Source organism: Neolamprologus brichardi, chromosome 4 (genome assembly GCF_056152115.1).
Source record: "Neolamprologus brichardi isolate AB-2024 chromosome 4, ASM5615211v1, whole genome shotgun sequence".
Lineage (NCBI taxonomy): Eukaryota > Metazoa > Chordata > Actinopteri > Cichliformes > Cichlidae > Neolamprologus > Neolamprologus brichardi.
This window is the reverse complement of record NC_142107.1, coordinates 3,154,108-3,168,572: the sequence shown is the minus strand read 5'-3', so window position 1 is coordinate 3,168,572 and position 14,465 is coordinate 3,154,108. Positions and strand designations below refer to the sequence as shown.

Here is a 14,465-nt window from a genome sequence, read left to right as displayed (position 1 = left end):
CATACAGAAACAAAATGTGTGCTTTATATGTGTATTTTGGATAAAAAATTGCCCTTAGGGGGCTTCAGTTGTCAATCTGTTCCTTTGATTCAAACAAATATGCATTTAAAGATAATGATCAGTCTGGTTTGACGTGCTTGCTTTCATTCCGAGTTTCTGCCGATATTCCTTTGATTTTCTTTTGTCTGTTCAAACCATCCATCTCAGAGGCAAACACAACAGACATGTGACTCTGGATGGATGCACACTTTAGAGCCCTTTGAACATTTATCAGTCACTAGGATTGTGCTTTGTAGCACTGAAAGCTAATCATGTGATATGTACCATGTCCTGCTGTGATTACTGTCATTTGTAATATGGTATCTAACCAGATTCTTACTCTGGATGGCATTACCTTGGCCTCCAGTAACACTGTGAGGAACCTTGGAGTCATTTTTGACCAGGATATGTCCTTCAACGCACATATTAAACAAATATGTAAGACTGCGTTCTTCCATTTGCGCAACATCTCTAAAATTAGAAATATCCTGTCTCAGAGTGATGCTGAAAAACTAGTTCATGCATTTATTACTTCCAGGCTGGACTACTGCAATTCATTATTATCAGGATGTCCAAAAAACTCACTGAAAAGCCTTCAGCTAATCCAAAATGCTGCAGCAAGAGTACTGACAGGGACTAGAAATAGAGAGCATATTTCTCCTGTTTTGGCTTCCCTTCATTGGCTTCCTGTTAAATCCAGAATTGAATTCAAAATCCTGCTCCTCACATACAAGGTCTTAAATAATCAGGCCCCATCTTATCTTAATGACCTTGTAGTACCATATTACCCTATTAGAGCACTTCGCTCCCACTCTGCAGGCCTACTTGTTGTTCCTAGAGTATTTAAAAGTAGAATGGGAGGGAGAGCCTTCAGTTTTCAGGCCCCTCTTCTGTGGAACCAGCTTCCAGTTTGGATTCGGGAGACAGACACTATCTCTACTTTTAAGATTAGGCTTAAAACTTTCCTTTTTGCTAAAGCATATAGTTAGGGCTGGACCAGGTGACCCTGAATCCTCCCTTAGTTATGCTGCAATAGATGTAGGCTGCCGGGGGATTCCCATGATGCATTGAGTTTTTCCTTTCCAGTCACCTTTCTCACTCACTATGTGTTAATAGACCTCTCTGTATTGAATCGTATCTGTTATTAATCTCTGTCTCTCTTCCACAGCATGTCTTTTATCCTGTCTTCCTTCTCTCACCCCAACCGGTCGCAGCAGATGGCCGCCCCTCCCTGAGCCTGGTTCTGCCGGAGGTTTCTTCCTGTTAAAAGGGAGTTTTTCCTTCCCACTGTCGCCAAAGTGCTTGCTCATAGGGGGTCATATGATTGTTGGGCTTTTCTCTGTATCTATGAAGCGCCTTGAGGCGACATTTGTTGTGATTTGGCGCTATATAAATAAAATTGAATTGAATTGAATTTGAAAATATAGCTGCTTTTTTGGGGGGTCAGATATCTTTAATGCAGCAGGAAATGCTGCCGTAAGCTTAAAGCGTGTACCTTTTGAATCATTCGAACATAATTTGTGTCTACTCATCAGTGAAACCTTTAATGAGGTTCATAAAAGTTTCCCTGTTAATAAAAAACAATCCTATGAAAAGAACCTCACATTTCCAGGAAATAAGTTTAAAAAAGACCAAAACCCATCAAAATCTGAGTCACATTTTCTCTCTGTTTATCAAGTGATATGTTATAATGACGATGCTTTCAGCTCTCTGGCACTATTGTGGTGTCCCTTGTGAGATGCCACACCCAGGGCAATGTCCTTTAGTGCAAAAAGGCAGACATTTGAAAAAAAAAAACAATCGGCTGCCATTACATCAAACTATCTGAAAAACTCCAGTTTTTCCAGTGATGTATTTCTTTTTTATAGTTTTGCCTTTAAGAAAAACAAAATTATAAATTTAGGTTGCAGGTCCTGAGCCAACTTAAAAGCAGCAATACACTTCTCATGTGATGGAAACGGCTGCAGAGGCATCTAGTGGCTGCGGAGAGGAATGGCAAACAGTGCAGAGGAGTTCAGTGCATACACTAGAGAGGAGTGTGTGTGTGTGTGTGTGTGTGTGTGTGTGTGTGTGTGTGTGTGTGTGTGTGTGTGTGTGTGTGTGTGTGTGTGTGTGAGCAGAGAACAGCATTACAGACATAATTACAGAAATATTTATTTGCAACATCAAAAATTGTACAAGAAAGAATAAAGTGCTTTGTACTTCAGGGTTTTTTTTGTTTGTTTGTTTTTTAAAATCTTTTCAGCTTATTTCAGTCTGACAGTAGTTTGCTCAGTGCGTGTGTTAATCCCCAAGGAAGAATGGAAAATCATTTGATTTCTACAAAGCAGGAAGACTTTATAGGAAAGGATACAAAACACTTACTTGTTAAGTTAACACCCATTCTTGCCAGGTATTACACAATCCAGAACTGACATTACATAAAGACTTTTATACACTGCCAGTCAAAACCTTTTGAAAAATGTGTTTTTACTTTTTTATTTTTTAAAAAACTTCAGAGTAACTTAAAATTGTATTTTTTGCCCATGTTCATGTCAAAAATAATCTGTACACAAGTATAGAAATTTAACAACATTTTAATCAGAATCTGATGACATTTAAATATGGAGAACCAAAACCGACAATGTATATGTCTCAATAAATAAATATGAAGTAAAATTTCAGAAAATACACCAACAACCACACTAAAAAAAGTCAGAATCAGAAGTCCAGAACTCCAATTTTACCTGTTTATTGCATCTCGGTGGCTCACCTGCTTTCAGTAACTAAATGAATATGCCATCAAATGTGCCAAATCAGGCACATTTGCATTTAATATGTTAATTTAATCAAGTAATTATTCAAGCATTTATATTTTTGGCTGTTTTGGTCCTCCGTATTTTAAGGCGTCATTGTCAAATCAAACTCACACAATTGTAAAATTTGAATTTAAACGTGTTAAATATGCATTTCATATGAATGTTTAAGAAAATTATTATGGATACAGTAATTTCAGTCTTATTTATAAGCTGTACCAGGGCAAACAAAAAGCATTTACACCAAAACTTGCACTGTACTGTCAAAAACATTTATAAATATGAATAAACATGATGATAAACATGAAACTGATATGCACATCAAAGTGTAAGTTATTTAAAAGTCAGTTATGTTTGTATTTTTTATTTTGTCATCCTGCAGTGTTGAATTCATTAAACCATTGTAAGTATTTTACTTTGGCTGGCAGTGTATGTTTGTCAGTTGAGTTGCTTTACATATGCTTTGTATAATCCTAGTTATCTGGATTGAGAATTTTGACAATAAAACATTGTGAAAACTAAAGCTATTTACTGTTTGTTGCTCAGATGCACATCGTTTCTACATCCAGTCTCTCTCCCACACATTCACATTAATACAAAACAAACACGCCTGCTAGCAGTCAGCAAAAAAAAATTAAACTCATAAAAGTCTCAATAAACAAAACAAAACAATAAGATAAAATAAAAACCATCAGACGGAATATTGTAGTCGGTACAGTCTGATTACTGCATGTAAAAGCCACGGGGTAAATATATTATAAATATTTGTTCAGGCCTCAGTCTGAAACTAATTGATGGGAAATATTTGACAATACAATCAGTAAAGTAAATAATGTTTATTTACAGGTATTTTAGTATTTTCCATGGTAAACTTTTATCATCTATCATATCATTTGGCTCTCTCAGCATGCTTTCCCAGTAAATATTGGAAACTTATTTCTCATGCCATCTATCATACAATCATCATGTCAACTTTGTCTGCAACAATTCATAAGACATCAGTAATAATCCCGTCCACCCACATCCAAATACTTATTGCACTTCCTGAGGCTGCACAAGCAGCCTCCGTCCCTTTGTTTCCTGTACACGGATCACTGTTATCCAAAACCACACCTTTCTTTGGCGAACAGTAACAGAGCAAATGTGTTTTGAAGCCGATTCTCAGTATTGATTCTGTAATCACAGCCTGCAACCTCCACAAGAAACAAACCAAGAAAGAAATCCTCATCCGTAAAAATACAGTGAAATGTGCTGGTTTAAAATGAAATCATTTTCCATATGAACTTTTTAAGGATTTTTTCCTGTATTTTTTAATCACACAATAATTTTACCAGTTACCAAATACGCAAACCTCCATTAAAAATGTAATGGCAGAAAATTACCAGGACATTTTCCCCCTTTTATTTTTACACAATTTTTTATAGTGTACTCTGCTTTTTAATCATTATGCTAACTTGATAAAGTTATTTTAGTCTTGATACACTAATAAAAATTAAGCATTTTAAGAAATCAACTTTAAGCTAAAAACTATGTTTTAAACATTAGATTTTAAATCCAGTGACATCCCTCTAAGTTTATCTTAAGGAAACTTTATTACCTTCTTCAGAAAACATCTTCTGTTACACTTAGTGATTGCACTTAGAATTTTTTTTGCTACTGTACAAAATCAAAAAGTTTATCAATAATGTATGCTAAATAACTTATTATAGGGCAGTTTTAGGAAATATATTTGAATGAATGTTTATATAGAAGATTCTCTCCTCTAAATTTCAACATTTGCAGCGCACAAATATTTTCCATTTCAATGTACATTTGTAAGTCAAAAATTCTGACTTATTTCAGCAGGAATATAAAAGACAATGTGGGAAACTATTGCCAGCATGATGTTCACGGAAATCCACGAACCGGCTGAAGTTTATCGAGCATAAAACTTGAAGAACTTCAGTTCTCTTCATGAAGAGAATTCAAATCAGAATAGCTATTTCTTCCATAAAATATATTGTTTATATTCACATAGAAATTAAGTTAAGATAAAGAACATTTTAATTATGCAAAATATACATTTCTTAGTCCAGGTCCGTGGGCTTTTCTGCCACAGTGCTTTCCTTTGTCAAATCATAATAAAAGAGCCAAAATCCTGTCAGGAGCCAAAATTTAAAAAGCCAGACTTATTCTGCACAAAGAACCTTTGACAAAAGCTCTAAGAAATTCCGTCACAAAACTATTTAGGAAACATTTCTTACTTTTGAGCCACTGAATGTGAATATAAAATAACACTGGAAAGGCAAAAGGGGTATGGGACATGCAGAAAACAGGTCCAGAAACAGGAGGAGCATGGGAGACCATACCCTCCCTCTTCTCACTGAATCTCTTGCTCGCTCTTATAGGTCACTGGATCAAGAGGAATTGCAGTCTGTAAGATATCAAACTCCATCTGGTTATTGTCCATGTCAAGAACACACATGACATTGTGACTGCCTGAAGTCACGGTCAAGTTGTCGTGGAACATATTTTGGAAGTCAACAGAAACTGAAGTCCTTCTCTCCTCTGCCCTCTCCTTCCCTACAATCTGAGAAGAGTCAAATATATCATCCTCTTCCTCCCCACAGCTCAATGCCACCTCGTTCTCATAGCAGAAAGCGTTGAGTGACATGGGGATCAAGTCTTTTGTGGCTCTGCATGCAGATGCAGGAGAAGCAGCGGAAGAAGCCCTGCTCGCAGCTTCATCCAGCTCTTTGGCGCTGAGATGGGGCGTTGACGGCACCTCGTATGTCTTGTGAAAGCGTGCGTAGTCTACCTTGTAGCGGTCGCGGTCCTCGTAGATCACAGGCTCAAACCTGTGGCCCCAGAAGATCTCTCTGGAAAGGTAGGAGCTACGGAACTGGGTGGTCATGGCTGTAGCCTCCACCATTCCTTCCAGGATCACAACGACCTCAAAGTCATCTGCCTCCAGATCAGCTCGGCTCAGAGTATACAAGGGGCTATCTTTGTCTATCTCGTGGACTATAACCAGTGGAGATACTAGAAACAGCCTGTCTGTGCCCTCATCATAGCCCACATTGAGGTCCATCTGCTCTAAAGGGATGAACTCGCCCTCAGCTGTGACATACGAACGTATGAGCTGGGCACGGACGTGAGCCTCCACAATGTGGCTCTTCCGCAGGTTCCCCACCCTCCACATGAGGCACAGCTTGCCATCACGCAGCGCAATGACAGCATTTTTGGAGAACATGAGGGTCTGGTTCCTCTTCTTTGGCCGAGCCATCTTGGCCATAATGGTGCCAATCATGAAAGAGTCAATGATGCAGCCTACTATGGACTGTATCACCACTGTTATTACAGCAACAGGGCACTCCTCGGTAACACAGCGCCATCCGTAACCAATAGTAGTTTGGGTCTCCATGGAGAACAGGAGCGCCCCAATAAACCCCTGAACATGAAGTATGCAGGGCATCCTTTGTGCTTGCTCTCCAGTTGTATGTCCAGATGTGGCTCCGTGCAGACCTCCAGGTGTCAGTCCATCACTTTTCAGTGTAGGGTGCTCTTCAAAGTCCCCATGTGCCAGGGCAACAGTGTAAAAGATTAAACCAAAAAACAGCCAGGAGACAAGAAAGCTGGTGCAGAATACAGCCAACAGGTATCTCCAGCGGATGTCCACACAGGTGGTGAAGATGTCAGCTAGAAAGCGCTGTCCCTTTTCTTCCATGTTGGTGAACACAACGTTACATTGTCCATTTTTCTTCACAAATCGGCTCCGTACTTGGCTGGAGCCCCTTGTCAGAACCTTTCCGTTGTAGTTGTTCATCACTCCTTGGTCCGTCGTGCTGGGCACGATAGCGGAGGTTCCTGACCTCCTCCTGTCTTCTCCTTCTGAGGTGCAGGCCAAGGGCAGTCTGAATCTGGGTGAACTGTGGCCGTTATGGAGTCCTAAGCTAGAAATCTTTTGCCTTTCTTCCTCTGGTAAAGTATCAGACACAATGCTGTACCTGTCAGGAAAAAAAGGGACTTGGATTAAAAATTTTATTTTTTTCTTTTATTCTTAGCTGATTGTGGCGTACTGTGCAAAACTCTTTTCTTTATCTGTTGCTTCCAATTAGCTCCAGAATTTCCAATTCCAATTTTTGAAGGGGTGTTGACAAATAGTTCTCTGGGTTTCTGAAGATCTTTTCAAAGTTTGTCCTTAGACATTGGCTGCTTTGTTTACTCATTCTCAGTCCAGTCAGATTGGAAGGTCAGCATCAAGTAACATTTATGACTCCAGTCATTAAACAAAACATATATTGAACTCAGAGTCACAAATGGTCTACTTAAATTGACCAAACTCATCTTCACCTGAGTGTATCAGCATCTCCTTTACATAGAGGATTACCTGCTAGGAAGGTGAGTTCAATTTAGCTGCGTGAGAAGGATCGCTGTCATCACAGATTATAGGATTATACGTGACTCAGTGTCATTCAGACAAATCATTTTGGGATGGACATGCCTGTACTGTGGGGGCACTTCATCATATGTAAATGAGTGTTAGCACTCTATTAATCATTCATTGACCCACTGACACTTGAGAGCTCTGTTTGAGAGATGCTAAGTTTATGTTGACAATGACAAATCGATGTTATCTGTGTTGTTTTTCTTGGGTGGGGATGTGAGCGGTTGGTGCTGGGGGTAAACATCATGCTGATTCGCAAGACACAAAACTGTAAGACAAAATGAAATCCATAAGAACCGCCTTGGTATATTTAAGTCACAACAAGCAGTTAAAGATAAAGAAATTAGGTGTTGTGTGTTCAAAAAATAAGGTGTCCGACTATTGATTTACACATAGAATGGGAAAAATGAACATAGTGCATAGTACATCAAGGCAACCTCCTTCTTCACTGTGCGAGACCTGCTGCAGCTACCTGGAGGCGAGAGCTCTTCATGTGCAGCTGGTCAGGACAGCGTAGGATGGCCTTGGCCTTTTCTAAGGATCTGCTTACTGTAAATATCCCTGAGCTGGTCCTGACTCACCCTGCCAACCCAAATTAACAAGCCCATTCTCACCGGACGGTTGGATACTTCTAAACCAACCAACGTTCAAATTAAAAAAGGATAAAATAGTTGTGTTTCAGTGAACACAACAGTCAGGAAATCATGAGATGAAGCTGAGAATTCAAAGATAGCTGCCCAAACAGAGCTGATACAGTAATAATGAGATGCTACAATTCCAGCAACACCAAGTAAAATGAGTTTAAAGACCAATGGTCCGCATCAGTAAATTCACATCAGGCTGATATTACTGGTCTCACCTGTTGGCTCTACTTGTTCCCATGGCACCAGTGATCACAGGTAGAGGGCCACAGTGGGAGGCCAAACTGTGTCCTACTCCCAAACATCTGGTCTCTTCACAGCAGGTGGTGTTCAGGCCACTGAAGAGACCCCTGGAAGAAGCATAAAATTCAACAGAAATGGTCACGTGATGGTTGCTGTCTTGCTTTTTTAAACCAACCTCACCACATTTAATATTTTGCATAATAGTAATGCATGAGTGGAAAATCTGAGGAATGGTAGTCTATGCATGGTTAGGTTTTGTGAGTTAAAATGTGGTTCTCATGAGGATGCATAAGTGTAACAGACAAAGCAAAAAGAAGTCATCTGAAGTTTTAAAGTCTTCTCACTGACACATCAACCACAGCCTGGCATCGCACACTGAAGAAGGCAGCATATTTTGTTTAATTTAAGGAGCGTTTTCTTTCTTTTTAATTACAGAAAATGGACTGAAACTGAAAACTTGTGCCTTTTTTCCCCAAGACATCCCAGGCTTGTTTTCATTTGCTTTGTTATCAAACGCTAATGCTGATAAAATGCACCTCTACTTCTTTACAATAAAAAAAATTGTTTGTTTTTCTCTTTTTTTAAATATTGTAGCCCACTTGCAATCACATGAAGGCATCTGTGGCCTATGAACTAAAATGAGTTTGACAGATACTTTGGCAAGCTAGCAAAATTACATGTTACAAACCTGATTGCAGCCAGTGTGTTATATTACTGCTACGCCCAGACCAAGAGATCAAGGATAGTAGCATGAACTTACCTCCCACCCCTCCAAGACTCACATACCTTACTATGACACAGTTTAATTGCATTTTGTGTTCACCATTGGGCTTTTATTTTCTCAGAAGCTTTTCAGACTTAATGAAATCCAGTCAGACAAGTCATTTGAAATTTTTTGAACAATGCGTTTACTATTAAACTCTTTCTTTGTATCTATTTAGCACATCTGCAATGTCAGAGAGCTGTTTGTGAGACTATTCGTATCTTATGCAACTTTAATTGAAAATAAAAGTTTGTGCAGTTATTTGTTTAAGACATATGGGGCCCGAGCGCAAGACTGTCTATATCTGTCTATAGTGTAGCTTATATCGATAATATAACACTATATCAGGCATCAAAATCAAATGCATGCGTTGAGCTGAGTATTTTTTTTACATGATTTCTAGTTCAAAATATTGTAAAATAAGAGAATAAATTAGCAAAATGACACTGACTTTTCTTGAATTTTCAGGTGTCACATGAAACTGTATTTTTGTTTGTCTGTAAGACGGAGCCGGAAGCTTTAATCATTTCTCCTAATCAACCAGAGAGTTCACTGGAAACCACATAGAGAAATGTCTGTAAGTGCTGATTACAAGGATTCAATTTTTAATAAGTAGCGTGTGTCTGCCTCCAGACTAACTTCCAGCTAACAGCGTGATTTTGCAGATCTCCTAGCTTGTGTCTGTTTCAGTGAGCCAGCAGTGTATAAGCTCTAAGGTTTCCCTTCGAGTGCAAAAGGTTTCTAAGCTGTAATGAACAGGAGGGCTGGCAGAGGCAGAGTGCAGGTACCAAAGTGTTGAAGCAGTGATGAGACACACACAATACAAACCAGTTAATGGTCACCACCTAAAACTGGGGACTTTTTTTCTGAAGTCAGTTTCCATAGGAACACATCTCCTCTGGCATTTAGGGGATGGAGGGAAGTGGAGAGAGTCACCAGCTGTGTGTGTGCGTGGAGGGGGGCAGTATACAGTATTAAGTGCTCTTATAAAATGACTCAGAGAGGGAGGGAGGGGTGGAATGAGAGAAAGGGTGCAAGGGCAGGAACACAACAGCTACATGTGACTTTAAATATGTTTAAATGGGCGCTAAGAGGTGACACTCAGTGCAGGCTTTTGATCTGCATCACTGAGTGAAAACACAAATGAGGACGAGAGGAGCCCTGCAGAGTTTGGATGTTTTACTTTCGCCTGCCTATTTCCCAAATAATTTCATACTGCACTGAGGGCAATAGAACCACACTGATCACAAAAATATGAATGATAAAATTTCAAAAAGACATATTTTCTCGCATTTTACAGTTTTAGCATATGTCTGGAAAATAATCCAGATTAAAACGTTATAAGAAGGAAGAGTCTCTGTTAAAGCTTGTGTATGAGTTGTGCAAATATAGGGTATGTTTATGGTTTCATTTCCTCACATATGAAGATTTAGTTCTTTTTTTGCCTTTTTTTTAAACATGCAAAATCAAACGTACCTTTTGAATTTAGATTTTTGGTCTAATTACTGTATTCAATTGTAGATTAAGGGTGACATTATCTGACTCATTCATACTGAAGTAATTGTTGGTTGGAACCCTGCTGTAATTATGAATTGTAGTTTGTATATAGCACATTTTGCACATGCAAATGCAGACATGTTGCTTCTCAACTTGGGGACTTTCTGGCTATTAGACTCAGCAAAGATTAAAAAAAGAGGTAAGTGAGCTGGGTGATAAGAAGGAAATTAGGATGCTCAAGTGTTCATTTCCCCGAAAGCTTTTGATAATGGCCCCTGATGAGATAAACGACATTGTCAGCCACTAAGAAAAGTAATATTTCCAGTGCGAATGCCAGAGCTTTATATCAGATACAGCCTCAGATGAAGCAGTCATGCACAAGGATCTTGATCGCTGGTCATCCTGCGTTGATTGTTGAAAACAGGAAAGTGGCTTTAGTGTCCTTAAAAGACTTTGTGAACAAATGCAAATGACATTGCATATAAATGTTTTCTGCTGAAGACAAAATTAGAAGTTAACTAAAAACTACTCAAATACAACAAGCTAACCTTCAAACTCTGTATAGACAGGAGCTATTTTTCAATTGTTGCCTTAAACTATCATTTGTTTTCACTGTCGTGGAATTTGATTATTCAGGTTTTGATCAATAACTTTGATAATCTTATCAAAAAGACTGTTTTTAGTTAGTCATCCCACTTCTCTTTGCTTCTCTTTCTTCTGTGAAAGCTAATCAATACATACCCTGGTTTCACCTCAGTACCTACAGAGCATCAGCAGTAGCCATGAAGAGAATTATTCCCACGCTATCTTCACATCCCAGACATCCTCCATCTTGGCTTCAATTCAGATTTGTTTGGGTTTTTTTTCCTATTTTGTCCTATTTTAATTTTTGCATAACATATTGTATTTTCTGGTTCACGATTCAGGCTGGTTACACAAACTGACCACATGATCATTTTGCAACACATCGGGTTGAAAGTGACGACAAAGTTTTAAAAGCAGCAATGACACTTAGTCACAGTTCACATTTGCCTTGATCCCGCCTAACTTCTCTTTATTCTCATGAGCAGATAGAGAAAGGTCACTATGGTGACTGCTCATCTGCAGCAACTCAAGTCTATTGACCGTTTAAAGTTAGTTGTCTGATATCTAAGTCATGTCTCTGAACAATGTAGTCAGTTTTTTTTTTGGAATAAAATGTCTCACTACAGTTTATTTAATTTAACTGGCCTAAAGGATTACCAGCGTTTATTAGCCTGACGAGACTAGGTCACAGTGATGTAATCGAGGATAATTAATCAATTTGTCCTTCATACAAACTAAGAAGTTTTATTTTATATTAAAGTTCCTGCACACTGTTGTCCACATGTTTAGCATTTTCTGCAAAAGAAAATGTGTTTGCATCATTATGAAGATCGTGTCAGAGGATCCCATCAACTTCTTCCATCTTTGTGGAGCCATCAGTGGATAATTTGTTCCCTTTTCCTTCACTTTACTCTGCAGATGTGGAAGATACAATGAGGCTGTTCCTCTCCTTTTTCTGAAGGCTCCAGAAACAATGATTCCCTTCTGATGAGATTGCATAAAAACATAAGACAGGTGCGTAAGAAGATCAACAGGTGGACAGCATCACTGTCTTCGGGCATATTTATACCTGATGATTCTTGATATGTCTTCATGTGATGCATTTAAGCTTCGACAGGGTTGTAGCGATTTGCAGTGTGTGAATGACTAGTGTGACCTAACCCTACACAGCAGTTTCCATGATGCCCGAGCTTTGAGTACGTCTGACGCAGTGCTTATTCTGGGTTGATCTCTACGAAACAGTGCGCTGTCCACATGCAAAACTAAAAGCTGCTCTTCATGTCTGTCATCAGAGGTTACCAAAGTTCTAAAATACAAGCAAAGTTATCACATAAATGTATTCAAAGTTCGGTTTATCAAACTGTTTCTCTAGCAAATCTTTCTGATACTTAAATATTGACATTTGAGCATGAGTTACTCTCACCTTGCAAATGATCAGTTGTTTCCTTTCTTTTGCTTGTACTTTTAGTTCGCTCTCACTCTGCAGGGCAAAGCTCCAACGTCCTTAAGTTCATGAGGTGTGTGAATTCTTCCTTTCTTTGAATAGTTTCCTCTAGTTACTCCTTCATCGCTTATTCATCGTTTCATCCCCGCCGTGTCTCTCCTTTAATCCTTTGCTGTCCTCCGCTGCCTCCTTCGCTGATGGTAATCCTGTCTGTGCGCACCCTCCTCTGCTACTGTACTCATACACCACGGCCTGAAAACGCTGTGTCAATCTCCCCTCTGCTGTGCATGGGGGGAGGGAGGGGGAGGTGGATGGAGAGGAGAGGAGAGGAGAGGAGAGGAGAGGAGAGGAGAGGAGAGGAGAGGAGAGGAGAAAAAAAGCACAAGAAAGTAAGAGAGGAAATGACACTAAATGGATATCCACTTGGTGTGCTCTCAGCTTGTGTAGGTGTTGAGTAATATCTGATGTACCCATGTAAGCAAGCAGGAACTCATTTGAGTCATGATTTCTGAAGTAACTCTATTCAAGAAACAAAAATGGCAACAGGTGGGAGACAGAAATATGGGGTCTTGGAGATTAAGCAAGTTGCCAACACAGTTTAAAACTGTGCATCACCCTGATGATTACAGGGCTGTTGCCGCAAATTGCACTTTGACTGTAAATGCTTTCCATTTACTCCCGAACAGCTGTGCTACAGATGTTTTCCAGCTTGATGTTAACACCTGACAAAGGTTATAACAACCGTGAGCTATGAAAGGCAGAGAACGCTGGATTTAAGCTTTGAAACTTTGTCCATGTCCCTGTGTTTAGTTTAACTTTAACTGTGATAAAGCAGCAGACTTCCTCTCACATACTGTGGTCATCCCAGAAGGAGTGCAAATGTGTGCTGTAAGTGTTGTTTGACCTGAATCTGAGCAGAATGTGTGATTAATCTCAGTAATTGTTATTGAAAATTCTAATTTTTAAATCATAATTATAATAATAATCACATTTTACTGCAAATCTTTAATTTGATATTCCTAAACTTCCAACTTAGGTATGACTGAGCATATGGTGTGTTCACTATTGGACAAAGTAACAATGATCAGCGAGTTAATACAGACACGTCTATACATGTTGTAGCTTTGCCTCTGTACGCTATCACAGTGATTGCAGATCAAATAGTCAATGCAGACTTTCAGCTTTAATTCAAAGGGTTTAACAAAACGAGTGCATTAACTCATTACTAAGAATCGCAGTATCTTAGCTGTTCCTAGAACTGCGCTCTTCTGGAAAGAGATCTTGGGTGTTGTTCCTGGGATCTGCTGGAGCCACTCGCCCTGCTTGGGGGTCACTGCACTGAGTGCTCCGATTACCACTGGGGCCACTGTTACATTTACCCTCAACATCTTCTTAAACTCTTCTCTGAGTCCTTGATACTTCTCCAACTTCTTGTGTTCCCTCTTCCTGATGTTGCTGTCATTCAGTATCGCCACATTTATCACTACAGCCAACTTCCTCTGTTTGTCTACCACCACTATGTCCGATTGGTTAGCTATCACCATTTTGTCCGTCTGTATGTCCACCCTTGGGGGCGTCTCCCATTTTGACCTTGGGACTTCCATGTATGCCCTGCCTGCTAGCATCTTGCACCCTGCTTTATGTGCTGGATTGTCTCAGGGGCATCTTTAAACAGCCTGCACCTGGGGTCTTGCCTGGTGAGATAGACCCCAGCCTCTATGGATCTTGTGCTCAGAGCTTGTGCCTGTTCTTCCATGATTAGTGCCTCTGTGCTGTCTTTAAATCCAGCTTTGTCCAGCCACTGGTTGGATTTCTGGATGTCAGCCACTTCCTCGATCTGCCGGTGATACATACCTTGCAGGGCCCTGTCCTTCCATGATGGTTCCTCCTCTTCCTCCTTTTTCTTGGGTTTCTGCAGCTTGAAGTATCCACTGCGCACACAGTCAGTCGTGGCCATCTTCCTGATGTATTCGTGGATGTTCGATGTCTCATCCTGGACTGTGGTTCTAGCACTCATTAGTCCCTGGCCTCC

The 14,465-nt window shown here is 39.7% G+C and overlaps 1 protein-coding gene across 1 annotated transcript; it reads right to left on the bottom strand.

The window, feature by feature from the left end:
• Positions 1 to 2,177: 2,177 nt before the first annotated feature.
• kcnj4 (potassium inwardly rectifying channel subfamily J member 4) lies at positions 2,178 to 12,658 on the bottom strand. The gene is made up of 3 exons (XM_006797945.2): positions 12,413 to 12,658; positions 8,120 to 8,251; positions 2,178 to 6,820 (listed from the first exon to the last, which is right to left on the bottom strand). Exons 2-3 carry the CDS (start codon positions 8,140 to 8,142, stop codon positions 5,194 to 5,196), a joined length of 1,650 nt encoding a protein of 549 aa, XP_006798008.2. The 5' UTR covers positions 8,143 to 8,251; positions 12,413 to 12,658; the 3' UTR covers positions 2,178 to 5,193.
• Between the last annotated feature and the right edge of the window lie 1,807 nt (positions 12,659 to 14,465).